At 46.9% G+C, this 17,025-nt stretch overlaps 1 protein-coding gene across 2 annotated transcripts; it reads left to right on the forward strand.

Annotated features, from left to right (window-relative positions):
* The first annotated feature begins 1,937 nt into the window (after nucleotides 1-1,937).
* Nucleotides 1,938-6,509, forward strand: Lingo4 (leucine rich repeat and Ig domain containing 4). 2 transcript variants are annotated; one of them, XM_048357417.1, is made up of 2 exons: nucleotides 1,938-1,976; nucleotides 4,509-6,509. In XM_048357417.1, exons 1-2 carry the CDS (start codon nucleotides 1,955-1,957, stop codon nucleotides 6,371-6,373), a joined length of 1,887 nt encoding a protein of 628 aa, XP_048213374.1. In that variant the 5' UTR covers nucleotides 1,938-1,954; the 3' UTR covers nucleotides 6,374-6,509. The 2 variants fall into 2 exon arrangements, with proteins under 2 accessions (XP_048213374.1, XP_048213375.1); XM_048357418.1 differs by lacking the exon at nucleotides 1,938-1,976 and adding an exon at nucleotides 2,002-2,010 and having other exon boundaries at nucleotides 4,589-6,503.
* Nucleotides 6,510-17,025: the final 10,516 nt, after the last annotated feature.

A 17,025-nucleotide genomic window follows, 5' to 3' on the forward strand; every position in this document is an offset into this window, starting at 1 on the left:
GCCAGTCCTGGGGCTTGAACTCAGGGCTTGAGCACTGTCCCTGGCTTCTTTTTGCTCAAGGCTAGCACTCTACCACTTGAGCCACAGCGCCATTTCTGGCTTTTTCTGTTTACGTGGTGCTAAGGAATCAAACCCAGGGCTTTGTGTATACGAGGCAAGTACTTTACCACTAGGCCATATTCCCAGCCCCTCCTTTTTTTTTTTTTTTTTTTTTTTTTTTAGTACTGGCATATGAAGTCAGAGCTTCAAGTTTGTTTGCAAGAAGAGCTACCACTTAAGGTACATATCCAGCCCTTTATGCTCTGGTTATTTTTTAGATAGGGCTTTGCTTTTTACCCCAGTTAGTCTGGACCTCAATCTTCATATTTACACTTTCCCCCAGTAGCTGGGATAAGCAGGTGTGTACTACTATGCCAAGCTTTCTTAGTTGAGATAAGGTCTCACAAATCTTCTATCTGGAGTGGCCTCCTGACCTCTACCCAAGAGTAGATAGGATTACCAGCACCTGGCCACAATCTCCTTGAGGTCATGGTTCAGAGAAGCCTAGTGGCCTCGGGGAAGTCCCCCCAGTCTAGCAAGACCCCAGAACATTTCCACGGCGTTCCAGTTCACCTATCTTAAACACAGGATATACAAACTCCATTCCAGCTCCAGCTGTCTTTGATCACACAAACCCCCAATAGAAATGGAAAGGGCTGGACACTGGCCAATCAAAAGGCCAAGGACAACTCCTGGGAGAACTTCCTTAACCTCCAGTCTGCTCTTGCTATATTGAAAGACGGTGCCATCCGACAGCTCTGTGATTGGGTGACACTGACTCCAGCATGAGGTGGAGAGCAAGAACAGGGCAGGGACCTGTTTCTCCCGCCGAGATCTGACCCTTGAGCTTCTCTCAGCTTTGTAAATGACTGCAGATCCTCCATAAAGGATAAGGGCCAGATGACTGAGCGAGGGGGATATTTTTTCTTCTCGGGAGAAAGGTTTGGCTGAGTGAGTAAACATAAACCCCAACTTGTGTCATTGTTTATAAAATGATTTAAAGCAAATGGTGTGTGTGGTGTGTGTGTGCGTGTGTGCGCGCGCGCGTGCACATGAGGTGGAGGTGGAGGTGGAGGGAATCTACGTTTCTGCCCTTTGGTCTTATTCCCATATGGAGTCAGCAATCCATTCATTTCATAAGGACTCATGTCCCCTTCTCCTCCCTTCACCAGCCCTGATTCTCCCAAGGCTGGGACTCCAATCTCCCTGTGAGGTTTGTAAAGTGATCCGCAGGTATCTCCACTAAAGGACATCAAGCTAAGCTCCACAGGGGATGTTCTGGACTGGAAACTTTCCCACAGGGCCATTTAGAGGTTGCATAGAATTGCTGAGCATTTCAGTCACCAAAAGACAATCCTCTGGTAGTGGTTGACCTGAGAGCTCTGTAGCATCCCAGAGGGGGGAGCAAGATGTCAGAGGGATCTTTTCAAGCTTTCCGATTGCTCCCTGGCACACAGCCCCCCCTCCTTGTATCCTCCCCCCTGCTCGTCATCCTGTAGTGGCGCTTGCTGCAGCCCTCCCTGGTCGCTTTATTTATTTATTTTGCACCAACAGGGTTGCGGCAGACTCATTCTTGCCTGGTTTGAAAAGACAGAGAGAGAGAGAGAGAGAGAGAGAGAGAGAGAGAGAGAGAGAGAGAGAGAGAGAGAGAGAGGGAGAGAGAGAGGAGGAGGAGGAGAGGAGAGGAGAGAAATGCTTTCTGGCTCTTTTCTCTTCCTCAGTCTTGGCAGCACTTGGCTGCAGCCACAGCACAGCAGCTCGGGCGGCTGGGCTGACTGGCTGGGCTGTTGGGGCGGGCGGGTGGGAGGGAGTAGGGAGTGGGGAGTGAGGCACATGGGAGTGTGCAGGGAGGTGTCTGAGGTGCAGTGCGAATGGGACAGGCCCCCAACTCTGGACAGATGCGGTGCCCAACTTGATGCTACCCTCCGGCTTCTCTGGTAAGTGCCCCTACCCTCTGTCCTGAAGCCACAACTGCCCTTTTCCATAACATTCTCAGAAACAAGGCCAGATTATGTGTCTATCAAGGAAAGGGGGTTTGCCCTCCTACCCCCAACAATCACAGGACTAGCCCTTCAGGAATCTGATGGGAAAAAGAAAATACCCCAGGGTGGAAGGACTCCAAGGAGACCTCCTCAGTGTTCCTTCCCTCTGCCTCCAGGAAGCAACCCCCTCTGTATGGATAGTCCAGAAATCTTTCCCAGAAGCCCACCTTCCCATGCAAGTCCCTATGCCTCTATCAGGTATGCTTAAAAGAGGACATCCATGTTTGCATGTGTCTCCAGACTGACAGGGACAATTAGAAAGTTCCCTGTCCCTGAGGTCCCTTATACCCGAGATCCTACCCCATTGAAGGAAAGAACAGAATGCTTTTGATATGTCTCTTCCTGCAAAGTGGCCAGATGCCAGTCCAATAGCCACAGAGGATGGTAAGGATAGTTTGTGATTAAATGAGCCACTTTATAAATAAAAGAGGCTGGCCCAAGATTCCCCCAGCCCTTAATTCAGCAGGTTTTGAGGACTAAGAGGAAACTTACAGGAGCAGGAAGAAAGGAAGCTGGGTTCCACGCTTCATTGCACTTTTGCTGAATGCAGAATGCACAGGGGAAAAAAAAGGATGAGCAGGAACTGCAGCGGCAATGATGAAGAGCTAGCAGTCAGGAGGACTTCCCAGAATGGTTACAGGGAGGCTGGGGCACGGATCTCCTCAGAGAACTCTTATCACGCCACAGAGATACCTGTTATGTTGGGATAGGGGCAAGAAGAGCCGCAGCCCTGCTCACCTAAGCATGGTTTCCTGCATGCCTCATTCCAGCCCCCTCCCCCTCTGCATCAGCCTCTTTTTTTAGTTGCTCAAATACTACAGTCCTTTGAATTGGCTAAAGGAAGAGGATGAAGTCACACCATCTCCTAAATTGCCTCTTCTGTGGTCCAACATGGGAGAAAATGGGTCATGTAGCAGAAAGCTAACCCCTACAGGGCGGAGAAAACCTGAAGCCCCAAAGCCTTGAGGTGATGAGACCTGTAGCAGAAAGCTAACCCCTACAGGGCCGAGAAAACCTGAAGCCCCAAAGCCTTGAGGTGATAAGACCTGTAACCCGGGAGAAACTGAGGCACACTGCCTCTAGGAGTGCCTCTAGTCCAAGTTGGCTTTTGCTCCTTTTCTTTTGTCATCTCTTGTCAACTCCAACAGGGATTGCATTTAAAGGCTGGGACCGAGAGGCTCTTACCACTAGATGCCCCTCTTCTCTTTCACCTGGCCCAGCATTATCCTCTTGATATCACCCAGGCCCTTGCTACCCAGAAACCACTTTAGACAGGATCTGCACACTGCCTGTGCCCAGATGTCTGCTGTGCCAACCTAGGGCTCCCTTCCTCCTCAAGCCACCTCTCCTCCCTTATCACTGGATCCCAATGTGCCTCTTGTATATTCTCAAACAGCTCAGACAAAAGGGGTCATGAGTTCTCCCTTGGAGCCACAAAACATCCTTAATACTCATTATATCCCTACACAGGGTAAAGGGATAGATAGAACAGAAGCCAAGACTGAGGACTAAGCAACAGAACTCAAAACTTGAGCACCCTTTGGATCTTTCACACACCACAATTCCATCTGTAGGGGGAAAGGAACTGCCCTAGAGGCTCTTCTAGAAGATTCTCAGCTTCTCCATCAAGTGTCCTGTGTACTCTATGCCATAACTAATGTGCAGCTGTGCTATCATCCATGCCAAAACACGATCTGCTAGTCCAGGGTGCAGGCTTTGGGCCGAGGTGGGGGTGGGGGGGCAGAGCTGAGGCTGGCATGTTCCCCAGCCTCAGGCAACTTAGTCAAAGAGAGAAAGAACCTCTCTCCATTTAGCACAGAGAGCTCCGGCCAAGGATGTGATCTCCCTGAGCCTTGGGCAAAACTGTGGGTTGAAATATAGGCAAATGGGTGGGCCGCAGGGAATAGAAAAGATCTCAGGCATATCTGGATCCCACAGGTGCAGAAAAACCCATTACAGACTCAGTAACTCCCCTGTTGCTTTCTGTCCCATTCCCACAAACCCTTCCCCACAGGAATAAAGATGACTAGCGTCCCACGAGCCACTAAACACATGGCCAATTATCCAGGGAGGGGATGAAAAGAAGAACTTTTCCCAAGAGGAAGCCAGCCTCAGGGAGGTAGCTCACTAAAAGTCTTCCCCCTCCCCCCCCCCCCCCCCCCCCCCCCGCCACCAGTGCTGGAGCTTGAACTCAGGGTGTGAGCACTGCCCCTGGCTTCTTTTTGCTCAAGGCTAGCACTCTACCATTTGAAGCCACAGTCCCACTTCCGACTTTTCTGTTCATGTGGTGCTGAGGAATCAAACCCAGGGCTTCGTGCATGTGCATGCTAGACAAGCACTCTCTCTACTACTAAGCCATTTTCCCAGCCCCGAGGTCTTTTTTTATTCTGGCAATGCTGAGGCAGGTCACCTTTTCTCCCCCCTAAGGAAAACCAGGGAAGTCCAGGGATCACTATCATCTGAAGCCTCTTTCCCAAATGGTCCATGTCATCATCTTTCCAGGACTCGGGATGGATGCAACCCCAGTTCCAAAGCAAGCCTGGCCCCCATGGCATCCCCTGCTTCTCCTGCTCCTCCTGCCTGGAGGGAACACCAGCACCTGTCCTGCTGTGTGTGATTGCACCTCCCAACCCCGAGCAGTGATCTGTGCCCACAGGCGACTGGAGGCTGTCCCTGGGGGCCTACCACTGGACACTGAGCTCCTAGACCTAAGTGGAAACCGCTTGTGGGGGCTTCAACGGGGCATGCTTTCCCGACTGGGCCTGCTCCAGGAACTGGACCTCAGCCACAACCAGCTCTCCACCCTTGAGCCAGGGGCATTCCATGGTCTACACAGTCTACTAACTCTGAGGCTGCAAGGCAATCGGCTCCGAATTATGGGGCCTGGCATCTTCTCAGGCCTGTCTGCCCTCACACTGCTGGATCTCCGCCTTAACCAGATTGTCCTCTTCCTAGATGGAGCTTTTGGTGAGTTAGGCAGCCTCCAGCAGTTGGAGGTGGGGGATAACCACCTGGTGTTTGTAGCTCCAGGAGCCTTTGCAGGACTGACTGAGCTAAGCACCCTTACCTTGGAGCGTTGTAACCTCAGCACAGTACCTGGTCTGGCCCTTGCCAGGCTCCCAGCACTAGTGGCCCTTAGGCTTAGAGAACTGGATATTGAGAAACTGCCAGCTGGGGCCCTGCGGGGGCTGGGGCAGCTAAAGGAGCTGGAGATCCACCACTGGCCATCTTTGGAGGTTCTGGACCCAGGAAGCCTGATTGGGCTCAATCTGAGTAGCCTAGCCATCACCCGCTGCAATCTGAGCTCAGTGCCCTTCCAGGCACTGCACCACCTGAGCTTCCTCAGGGTCCTGGATCTATCCCAGAACCCTATTTCAGCCATCCCAGCCCGAAGGCTCAGTCCCCTGGTGCGGCTCCAGGAGCTCCGGTTATCAGGGGCCTGCCTCACTTCCATTGCTGCCCAGGCCTTCCATGGCTTGACTGCCTTCCACCTGTTGGATGTGGCAGACAACGCCCTTCAGACCCTGGAGGAAACAGCCTTTCCTTCTCCAGACAAACTGGTCACCTTGAGGCTGTCTGGTAACCCTCTAACCTGTGACTGCCGCCTTCTCTGGCTGCTCAGGCTACGAAGACACCTGGACTTTGGCACGTCCCCCCCTGCCTGTGCTGGCCCCCAGCATGTCCAAGGGAAGAGTTTGAGGGAATTTTCAGACATCCTACCTCCAGGACACTTTACATGCAAGCCAGCCCTGATCCGCAAGTCAGGGCCACGGTGGGTCATTGCAGAGGAGGGGGGGCGTGCTGTTTTCTCCTGCTCTGGAGATGGAGACCCAGCTCCCACAGTCTCCTGGATGAGGCCTCCAGGGTCTTGGCTGGGAAGAGGTGGGAGAATGAGGGTCCTAGAGGATGGGACACTGGAGATTCGCTCTGTGCAGCTGCGGGACAGAGGAGCCTATGTCTGTGTGGTAAGCAATGTAGCTGGGAATGACTCCCTGAGAACCTGGCTGGAAGTAATACAAATTGAACCACCAAATGGCACTCTTTCTGACCCCAACATCACCATGCCAGGGACCCCAGGGCCATTTTTTCTAGACAGTAGAGGTGTAGCTATGGTGTTGGCAATGGGCTTCCTACCTTTCCTTACCTCAGTGACCCTCTGCTTTGGCCTGATTGCCCTTTGGAGCAAGGGCAAGGGCCGAGTCAAGCATCACATGACTTTTGATTTTGTAGCACCTCGGCCCTCTGGGGATAAGAACTCTGGGGGTAACAGGGTCACTGCCAAGCTATTCTGACATTTCCTTCCACACTAGAGACCCAGCCAAGTCTACTTTTGATACCAAAGGGGAAGACAGAACCAACTAAGGCCCCTGGGACCTCAACTTCATCCTAAGCAGCACAGATCTTCCACAGCAGCTGCCTACATTATGAGCCACTAGTAATAGCTTCTGATAGATGGGCTACTGCCCCGTGCTTTTCCAGCTTGAAGATAGCATTGCCACTTCTTCACTGAGGGAAGTGCAGATCTAGACCCTGTAGGTAGCCCAGTCTCTCCTCCCCTCCCCACAAAGCAGAAAATAGAATCAAGGCTGTAGCCCATTATTCTAACCACTAGGCATTCTTCACACACTTCTACCTTCTAAGAACTAATAACAGTGGCCAAACACAACTAGATTATTTCAAGCTGGGAAGTGCCAATTGCTTTTTCAAGTCTCTGCTCCTCTGAGGCAGTTTCCCTTTCTTTTCTGTTTCCCATTCCCACACCAGCCCCTATCCTAGGTGCAAAGAACTAGAGCCAGCGACCCTCAGGCTAAGGAGAAGAGGATGCATGCAAAATGGGGGCTGGGGGAGGGCAGACTATATACTGGCATGATGTCTGCATGAGCCTCCAGCTTCCTTTATCTGTCTGATCATTAAACCTGCTGCCAAAAGGCCACTACAGTTGCAGTCAAAATGAAAGATGATATCTGGAACTTTCTTCAGTCTATTTCCTCTCTGTTCTGGCTGCTTATTGATCATATACAACAGACCTTGCTTCCACATAACCCAACCTGACATACAGGGTTAGGGAGGTCCACCATGCTTGGAGAGATCAGCACCCCCAGCCCCTCTCATTCTCAATGTTTTCCCTTTTATGCTCCATCTCTGGACCTGAGGGAGAGTTTCTTCCATGTTCCAGGGCAATCCCTTCATGCAGAAATCGCAGCCTAGGACACCTAGTGTTCTCTTTCACATTTCTAAGTCATTCCATTGTTGAAGATCCCTACTCCCCTTGGGGGAAAGTCTGAAAAAGGGAACTCCTAGAAAATGAGTAAGCTGCAGCTTTGTCAAAGCTGTCAAAGGAGAGACCCCAAAAGCAGGAGGGGCTAGCTAGGCTTGATGGAACCAAGGTCAGCCTAGCAAGCTGCAGTGAAAAAGTGGGAAAAAGGCAGCAGCCATGAGAAATGCCTGCCTGGTAACTCTGCAAGTCCTTAGGAGCCATGTTTAGCACCGACCCAGTGGGAAGTTGTCTCTGGAGAGACGTCACCCAGATAGGGAAGGAGTGAGCAGTGGAACTGCTGACTACTGTGGAGTGTGCTTCCAACAGAGGACAAAGCACAGCCCCAAAATGCAGAGATGCTGAGCGCTCAAGAGATCAGGCAACAGCATCAGCATCATCACAGGGGAAAGGGGGGGTGAGTGGGGGTGCCCCAAGAGGAGCAGGAGGAGGGCAGACAGAGAATCACGAGGCTGGGAGCCTTTTTCTCGGCAACAATACCTGCCCAGTGTCCTTAGTTTCCCTCCTCCTGTAGAATCCCTGCCACCAAACCATATGCAGTTGCTAGCCACTGCTGTCGTCCTTGTTCAGAGGAGACTCCCAGACAGGTGAGAGCAGCTGACGCTACTGAGTAGCAAAGCTGGATTTCAGGGTAGGCAAGCTCTTCAGAGGAGCAAAGGTGAACATGAGAACCTAGCAGTTTAAAGAGCAAAGCTGGACAAGCTCACATTCTTGAAAATGCCTATCACTGAGCCCCTAGCCCCCTCGCGCACAATTCAATGAGCATCCAGTTTACTAATCTCCAGTTCGTGACATGGCCTTTTCTCCACAATCTTCCATCCGCATCTTACTGAGACTTGTGAGCCCCAGTTCTTAGTCTGGTTGCCCTGTCTGCAATGCAGATACTGGTAAAAGCAGTCTGCTTGCTGTTTAGACAAAGTTTCTCTGGGAAGGCCCCTGGAGCAGGTGGGAACAGATGTGTGTCTGGCACAGGGAAATATTGCTGATGAGCATCTCAAGAACAGTCAACAAAAAGAGAAGTTGAGTCACATATGTATTTTTAAATTTTCTGGTAACCACAATTTAAAAAAATCAAAATAAAACAGATACAATTAAGTTTAATATTATTTTATTTAACCCAATATATCCCAGCTTTTATCATTTTAACGTTAGCAGTATAGGAATTTGTAATGAAAGTGTTTAACATTAATATACTTATACCAGGTCTTTGAAATCCAGTATATTTTATACTTATGGCACATCTCTATTAATTCACTAATTTGCATCAGAAATAGCTTACCTGTATTTAAGTTTCATAAGATTGATTGTTGAAAGAGTAGATCCACATACACAGACCCAAAGTTGAAGGTCCAGGACAGGGGGGAAAAAAAAGGAAAAAAAACAAAAACAAAAAAAGAAGCTTAAAAGCCAGGTGCTAGTGGCTCATGCCTATAATCTTAGCTATTCAGGAGGCTGAGATCTGAAGATCACAGTTCAAAGCCAGCTTGGGCAGGAAAAATCTATGAGACTCTTATTTCCAATTAACTACCCTCAAAAATGCTGGAAGTACAGCCATGGCTCAAGTGTTAGAGTGCTATCCTTGAGCAAAAAATGTCAGGGACTTTTTTTGCGGAGGCCTAGAGTTCAAGCCCCAGGAATGGTTTTAAAAAGGCTCAGAAGGGCTACCGTGTAAAGCAGATGTTAGGAATGGGCCCTATCTTCTCCCACCTGTTGGAGACAGGAAGAAAACTCTGGCTCTAAGCAGCAAACACGAGGATGATACAAGCTGGAGAACCTGAGACCAAGGTCTTCCAGGTCCTGTTCCTCCATTCTGTTTTGTAAAGGAAACCAAGTAAGAAGACTTAAGAGCTGGGTGGTGGTAGGTGGGGCAGCTAAGGAGAATTTCTCCCCTCAGAACATCTGCTCCCAACTCACCAATCTAATCTAAAGACAAAACAGCAGCACCAGCATAAGTGACAGTAAAGTTTTGTTTCCAGTTGATACTTTCTGGTAAAGAGGACTGATTAATGGGTGAAGAAAGGATGATCCCCATGCTGGGCTAAAGGACAGATGAGTGTTATTTTTCAATGACTTAGACAATAAATATTACTTGAATGCTGTACAGAAAGGGAACTCTGAGCAGCCAAGGCCCTGGAGCCAGGCTACTTGAATTTGAAACCCCTCACTGCCCACAAACTAGCTAAAGTCTGATTTCTTTTTTTTTTTTAATTAATCAATTTATTTTTATTTTTTTGGCCAGTCCTGAGGCTTGGACTCAGGGCCTGAGCACTGTCCCTGGCTTTTTTGTCCCTTCTTTTTGCTCAAGGCTAGCACTCTGCCACTTGAGCCACAGCACCACTTCTGGCCATTTTCTGTATATGTGGTGCTGGGGAATTGAACCCAGGGCCTCATGTATACGAGGCAAGCACTCTTGCCACTAGGCCACATCCCCAGCCCTAAAGTCTGATTTCTTGCTTTGTATAATTGAGTGGAAACTTCTGTCCACTGAATTCTCTGAACAAATCCAACCTGTGTAAACTCGTTTCACCTCCTGCCTCCTACAAGCCTGTTTAGAACACTTTGCACAAGAAAAATAGATTCTTAGGGACTGAGAATTTTTTTTAAATCACTTAGTCGGGGCTTGGAATATGGCCTAGTAGCAAGAGAGCTTGCCTCCTATACAAGAAGCCCTGGGTTCGATTCCCCAGCACCACATATGTAGAAAACGGCCAGAAGTGGCGCTGTGGCTCAAGTGGCAGAGTGCTAGCCTTGAGCAAAAGGAAGCCAGGGACAATGCTCAGGCCCTGAGTTCATGGCCCAGGACTGGACAAAATAAATAAATAAATAAATAAATAAATAAAATCACTTAGTCAAAAATAATATCACAACACAATCTTTCAGTTTTGATTTGAGCTCCTAAAAGAATTAGACCATAAATCTCAAATGCATAGTGACTTGAGAGTGAATTTGAAATAGTATCATCTAAAGTCACTTCCCAACCTCCATGTCTGCCAGTTAGAAGTCAATCCTCTTAGAAAAATGATTAGAACTGGATTTTCACTGTCCTGATTTTTAAAAATTCCTTCTATTCAATCATTTTAAAATATTTATTTATTTATTGATTGATTGATTGATTGCCAGTCCTGGGGGTTGGACTCAGAGCCTGAGCCACTGTCCCTGGCTTATTTCTGCTCAAGGCTAGCACTCTGCTAACTTGAGCCACAGTGCCACTTCTGGCTTTTTCTATATATGTGGTGCTGAGGAATGGAACCTAGGGCTTCATGTATACGAAGCAAGCACTCTCGCTACTAGGCCATATTCCCAGCCTCTCAATAATTTTAATTTTTTAATTTATTTTTCTGTTTATCTTGGGGCTTGAACTCAGGGCCTGGACACTGTTTCTGAGCTTTTTCACTCAAGTCTAGCATTCTGTTACTTTGAGCCACAATGCCACTTTCAGTTTTCTGGTAGTTACTTGGAGATAAGAGTCTCAAAGACTTTCATGCCCAGGCTGGCTTCAAATCGTGATCCTCAGATCTCAGCCTCCAGAGTAGATAGGATCACAGGCAAGAGCCCCTGGTGCACCATTTTAATAATTTTTATTTTTTTATAGATTTTTTTTCCAGAGCTAAGGACCAAACTCGGGGCCTTGTACTCACCAGGCAGGCACTCTTCCGCTAAACTAAATCCCCAGCCCCAATAATTTTTATTTATTTTTATTTTTTATTTTTTATTTTTTATTTTGGCCAGTCCTGGGCCTTGGACTCAGGGCCTGAGCACTGTCCCTGGCTTCTTCCTGCTCAAGGCTAGCACTCTGCCACTTGAGCCACAGCGCCACTTCTGGCCGTTTTCTGTATATGTGGTGCTGGGGAATCGAACCTAGGGCCTCGTGTATCCGAGGCAGGCACTCTTGCCACTAGGCTATATCCCCAGCCCAATAATTTTTATTTTTAATTCCTGTTTTTTTGTCCACTCTCATTGGAGTTGGAAAAGTCTGGGTGTGCTGGTGCCAGCCTGCAATCCCAGCCACTCAAATGGTTTTAGACTGACCAGGACAATAAAAATACGTACGTGTGTGTGTGTACGTGTGTGTGTGTGTGTGTATGCATATATATATATATATATATATATATATATATAAGCAAAAGGACAGAGGATATGGTTCAGGTGGTAAAAAAAAAAAAAAAGAATAAGGCCTGAGTGCCTAGCACTTAAAAAATAAAATATAGTGGGCCTATAAAGTAACTGTGCTTTTTGTAACAACACTGAACACTATTCCTTAGATTTAAACTACTGTTACCTTTTCTAAAGTAAAAGGATATAGAGCAAGGTGCTCAAACACTATGAAAAATTTAAAACACTACTAGCCAGGCACTGGTGGCTCCATGCCTGTAATCCTAGCTACTTAGGAGGCTGTAATCCAGCAGGTTGTAGCTGCAGACCAGTGCAAGCAGAACAGGGCTGAAGGTATGGCTCAAGTGGTAGAGCACCAACTTAGTAAGCACAAGCCCTGAGCTCAAACCCAAGTGCTATCAAAATAACCAACAGTATGGGCTGGGAATAGGGCCTAGTGGTAAAGTACTTGCCTCATATACATGAAGTTCTGGGTTCGAATCCTCAGCACCACATATATAGAAAAAGCCAGAAGTGGTGCTGTGGCTCAAGTGGTAGAATGCTAGCCTTGAGCAAAAAGAAGCCAGGGACAGTGCTCAGGCCCTGAGTTCAAGCCCCAGGACTGGCAAAAAGCAAAACAAAAAAAAACAAAATAACCAACACTAGTGATAGGACATCAATGTGTTAAATTGTAATAAGATACTGCATCATAAATACAACATTTCTTCAGAAAATCTACCCAGGCACCAGCGGTTCACACCTGTAATCATAGCTTGTCAGAAGGCTGAGATCTGAGGATCAATGTTCAAATCTAGCCTAGGCAGGAAAATCCATGAGACTCTTATTTCCAATTAACCACCAAAAACCATAAGTAGAATTGTGGCTCAAAGTATAGAGCACTAGTCTTGAGCAAAAAAGCTCAAGGACAGTACCCAACCCCTGAGTTCAAGTCCCTTGACTGCCCCTCCCCCAAAAAACAAAGAAGAAGGAATCTAAAAACATTATTCAAAACAAAATAAAAAGAACAAAGAATAAATTATGGTATGTTCTCATAACATAATACTAACATAGTAATGAGAATGAATGAACCAAATTATATTCAATATAGAAATTATTTGAACAAAGAAAGCCAGACTCAAAACAGAAAGTCAGACCCAAAAGAGAATATGTAAGATAATATACAAAGATATGGAAACAAAGAACTTTTTTCTTTCTTTTTGTCCCTGTATTCACACCCACATCTGAGGGAGGATGAGGGGAGGGCACAGAATCAGAGGGAAAAAAGGGTGAAAATGCAGCAGTAAAGTGCACTGGACACTGATGTAAGTGAACTATACAACTCGTGGCTGGAGATAGGAGTGAGGGAATGGAAGAGAATGAAGCAACAGATGACACCATGTGAAAGGAAATGTACTTATTACTGGATGTACACAAAGGAAACCCCGCAGTATATCATCTCTAAAACAACAATAAAGTAAATTGGAAAATAAATAAAAAGAGAATATGGATTCACAAAAACCCATACATATGGTCACACCAAAAAAGAAAAAAGCAGACAAACTAGTTTATAGTTAATAGTATTTGAAGTCAGAAAAAGAATGGTTATATTGGAAGTAGTGACTTGCAGGAGACACAGAGTCGCTTTGAGGCACTGGTGATATTCTGTTTCTTGATCTGATGCTGGTTTCACAAATATATTCTATTTTTGTATACTCATAAATTATGCAATTTCTTACATGTAGACTGTATACTAATTTTTTTACAGGTACCGGAATTTGTACGCAGGGCCCCTGTGCTTGCTAGGCAGGCACTCTACCACTTGAATACTTCTAGCTCTATTTTTGGGGGGGTGTTATTTTGAAAGAAGGACTCTAGTGAACTTTTCAGCCCAGGCAAGGCTTGAACTGGGATTCTCAGATTCCAGCCTCCTGAGAAGCTAGGATTATAGGTCTGAGTCACTGACTCACTCAGCTAGATTTTAAAGTTATGTTAAACAGCGTACAATGTACATCGATTTTTAAAAATAGTATGGTACAGGGGCTGGGGATGCAGTTCAATGGTTAACAACTTTGCCTAGTGTGCATGAGGTCATGGGTTTGAGACTCAGCACCTACAACAACAACAACAACAAAAATAATATGGTACAAAACATGAATAGAACAGTGGGACAAAACAGATTCAAATGCATGTGGCAATTTGGGCATTATAAAGATAGAGCTCATGGGCTGGGGATATAGCCTAGTGGCAAGAGTGCCTGCCTCGGATACACGAGGCCCTAGGTTCGATTCCCCAGCACCACATATACAGAAAACGGCCAGAAGCGGCGCTGTGGCTCAAGTGGCGGAGTGCTATCCTTGAGCGGGAAGAAGCCAGGGGACAGTGCTCAGGCCCGGAGTCCAAGGCCCAGGACTGGCCAAAAAAAAAAAAAAAGATAGAGCTCATAAGCAATGGAGAAAATAAGAATTATTCAGTAAGAAGAGTTGAATTAAAAAATGCTGGATCTCTATCTCTTATCTCTTAATTTTATATAAAACTAAGTCCCAGATGAATCAAATATACAAAAAGAAAAACACTACACAAGTATTGAAGGCAGGCAACATGTTTGTTAGTACAGGGTTTGAACTGAAGACCTTGTTTATTTGGCTAGCAATTTTTACCACTTGAGTCTTGCCTCCAGCCTGATTATTTGCTGGTTATTTTGGAGATGAAATTTGGCAGGCTTTTCTGCCCAGGTTAACTTCAAACCATCAACTACCAGATCTCAGTCTCCTGAGAAGATAGGATCACAGGAGTGAGCCCATGACTAGGAAACAGCAATTTCAAAAGTATTCTTTAGTAACAGAAAATTTTCTAAACATGGTAGAAACCCCAAAAGTAATCAACAAAATATTATCAAGATGTTACATAGCAAAAAACAAAAACCAAAAAGACCAGCAACAAAAAGACATTGAACAAACTGGGGAGAGGGGTACTCTTAACACACAAAGAGCAAATTTTAAGGAAAGATTCAATATCCAAAGCTGGGTGCCACTTTCTTATGCCTAAATCCCAGCTTTTTCCATTAATTGTTGGGAGCTATGGCATGTGCCCGTACCAGCTACATGTGAGGCTAAGATTAGAATTATGGTTCTAGGCCAACCCGGGCCAAGAAAAAAAAAGAATTCAAGATATCACATCTCAACACAAAAAGCTGAGCATGGTGTTGCACACCTATTCCCTGATGGCAAGAAACAAGGAGGATTGAAGAGGGACTTATCTTAAAAATAATCAGAACAAAAAGTGCTGGGGACAGGACTCAAGTGGTAGAACACGAGCCTACCACACATAGGCAATGAATTCAGTCCCTTCCACTGTTAAAAGAGACAGAACACGAAGGAAAGAGAATTAGAATTCAATGAGAAGCCAGTTACACTATCGGATTATTAAAAAATCAAGACATGCTAACATATCGTGTAAGTGTGCTATCAAACAGGTCCTTTTTTTTTTTTTTTGGCCAGTCCTGGGCCTTGGACTCAGGGCCTGAGCACTGTCCCTGGCTTCCTTTTGCTCAAGGCTAGCTAGCACTCTGCCACTTGAGCCACTTCTAGCCGTTTTCTGTATATGTGGTGCTGGGGAATTGAACCCAGGACCTCATGTATACGAGGCAAGCTCTCTTGCCACTAGGCCATATCCCCAGCCCAAACAGGTCCTTATTATTCATGGCTGATGGGAGAGAAAACTGTTAAAACTTCCATGGGGGGGCTGGGGATATAGCCTAGTGGCAAGAGTGCCTGTCTCGGATACACGAGGCCCTAGGTTCGGTTCCCCAGCACCACATATACAGAAAACGGCCAGAAGCGGCGCTGTGGCTCAAGTGGCAGAGTGCTAGCCTTGAGCGGGAAGAAGCCAGGGACAGTGCTCAGGCCCTGAGTCCAAGGCCCAGGACTGGCCAAAAAAAAAAAAAAAAAAAAAAAACTTCCATGGGAAGCACTTGGGCAAAACTAAGCAAAATTCTTCTCAAATACTGCTGGTGGAATGAAAATTAGAAAAATCTTTGTGGGAAGGAAAGGATTTACACAACTGTATCTATTAAATGGGGGGAAAAAGCAACGCACCTTTTAGACCCAGTTTTTGTGTTCCTAAGTAATTACCATGCAGATATGGAGCTATGGTTGTATGTAACATAATTTTAAAGGGCTGGTTAAATGTATTTTATATGGCTGTCATACTATGAGACAGATACATATGAGCTTCCTACAGGAAGGTTTCCAGATCACATTAACTGGGTAAAAATATATGTTTATGCATGTGAACTATGGATTATTTTGTGAAAATTTTCACAAGAAACTGGGAGTACTGGTTGCCTCTGAAGGAAAGATGAGATACAGTTCCTGTAACTTTTTTTTCCTTTTGAATTTTCTAGAATATGCATGTATTCCTTACATAAAACACATACTTTAAAAATAATTAATAGAAATGTGTCTGTAGTTCCAGTTACTCCGGATATTGAGGCAAAGAGGATCGTTTGAGCTCAAGAATGAGGCCAGCCTGGGCAACATAGCAAAATCCTTCCTCTAAAAAGTAAAATAATAATAATCACAACAGAAAAGGAAAAAAAAAAAAAACGGAAGCGCAAAGGCATCTCCCCAGTTGATCAGAATTACAATCTTGTATTCATTCACACACTTATCGACTGCTCATGACAGAAGCTTAGTGCAGATCTCCCAAAAGAGGAGCGCCCGGGCCCGGGTCCCCACCGCGAGAGTCTCCGGTGCGGGGATGGGGGCGCAGGGCTGGGCTGGCGAGGCTCCCAACCGTTCTTAACGGCGGCTGGAATTCAACCTGCCAAAGCAAACCGCTGCCTGGCAGAAGCCCACCCCCGAGGGCAACTGCACTCCCCACAGGGGCAGCCCCGGGCCTGGGCCCTCCGGCCCCCCGAGGAGGGCGGGCCCCGGCGCCGCCGCCGCTGTGCCCACAGGTCCCTTACCCACCAGGTCCCGTCTCCGCTCCCGCCACTGCTCGGTGCACAAGGTGCGTTCACGCCTCGGCCGGGCTGTGCGGGGCCTCCCTCTTGCGACCCCTTCTATCGAGAAATCTATTTCGTGTTTTCAAGATTGAAAAAAAAAATGTTTTCCACATCTTTTCGGGGGAAGACGTCCAGCCATAATTTAGGGCACAGGTCGAGGCGAAAATTCGCCAAGGAAAACAAGTGCTGGAGCAGCATCTCCTGAACCGGCTTTCCCAGCGGTCTCTGGGCGGTGGAATGGTATTGGCTCGCCACAAAGCCGCTAATTGTCTGGGAAGCGTGGCACGCGTGAGTGAGTCAGCCCCTCACACCTGGGTCGCGCGGCCTCGCGAGCGTCGATTCTTCGCCTCATGGAGATACAGGCACAAACCTCCTCTGTGATTGGCTTAGAGGAGGGCCAGAAGACCCTGTTGGAGCTTCTAATTGGCTATTTAATTCTCAGCAGGTGCGAGCGCAACAGCTACTTTCCCTGGATCTTACTGGCTGATGGGGTGGGCTTTGGATTCCTTGCGGGTAATTGGATTTTAGCGCGCAGTAATACGTCACTCACAAGACCTCGCAGAATGATTGGT

Source organism: Perognathus longimembris, chromosome 11, assembly GCF_023159225.1.
Source record: "Perognathus longimembris pacificus isolate PPM17 chromosome 11, ASM2315922v1, whole genome shotgun sequence".
Lineage (NCBI taxonomy): Eukaryota > Metazoa > Chordata > Mammalia > Rodentia > Heteromyidae > Perognathus > Perognathus longimembris.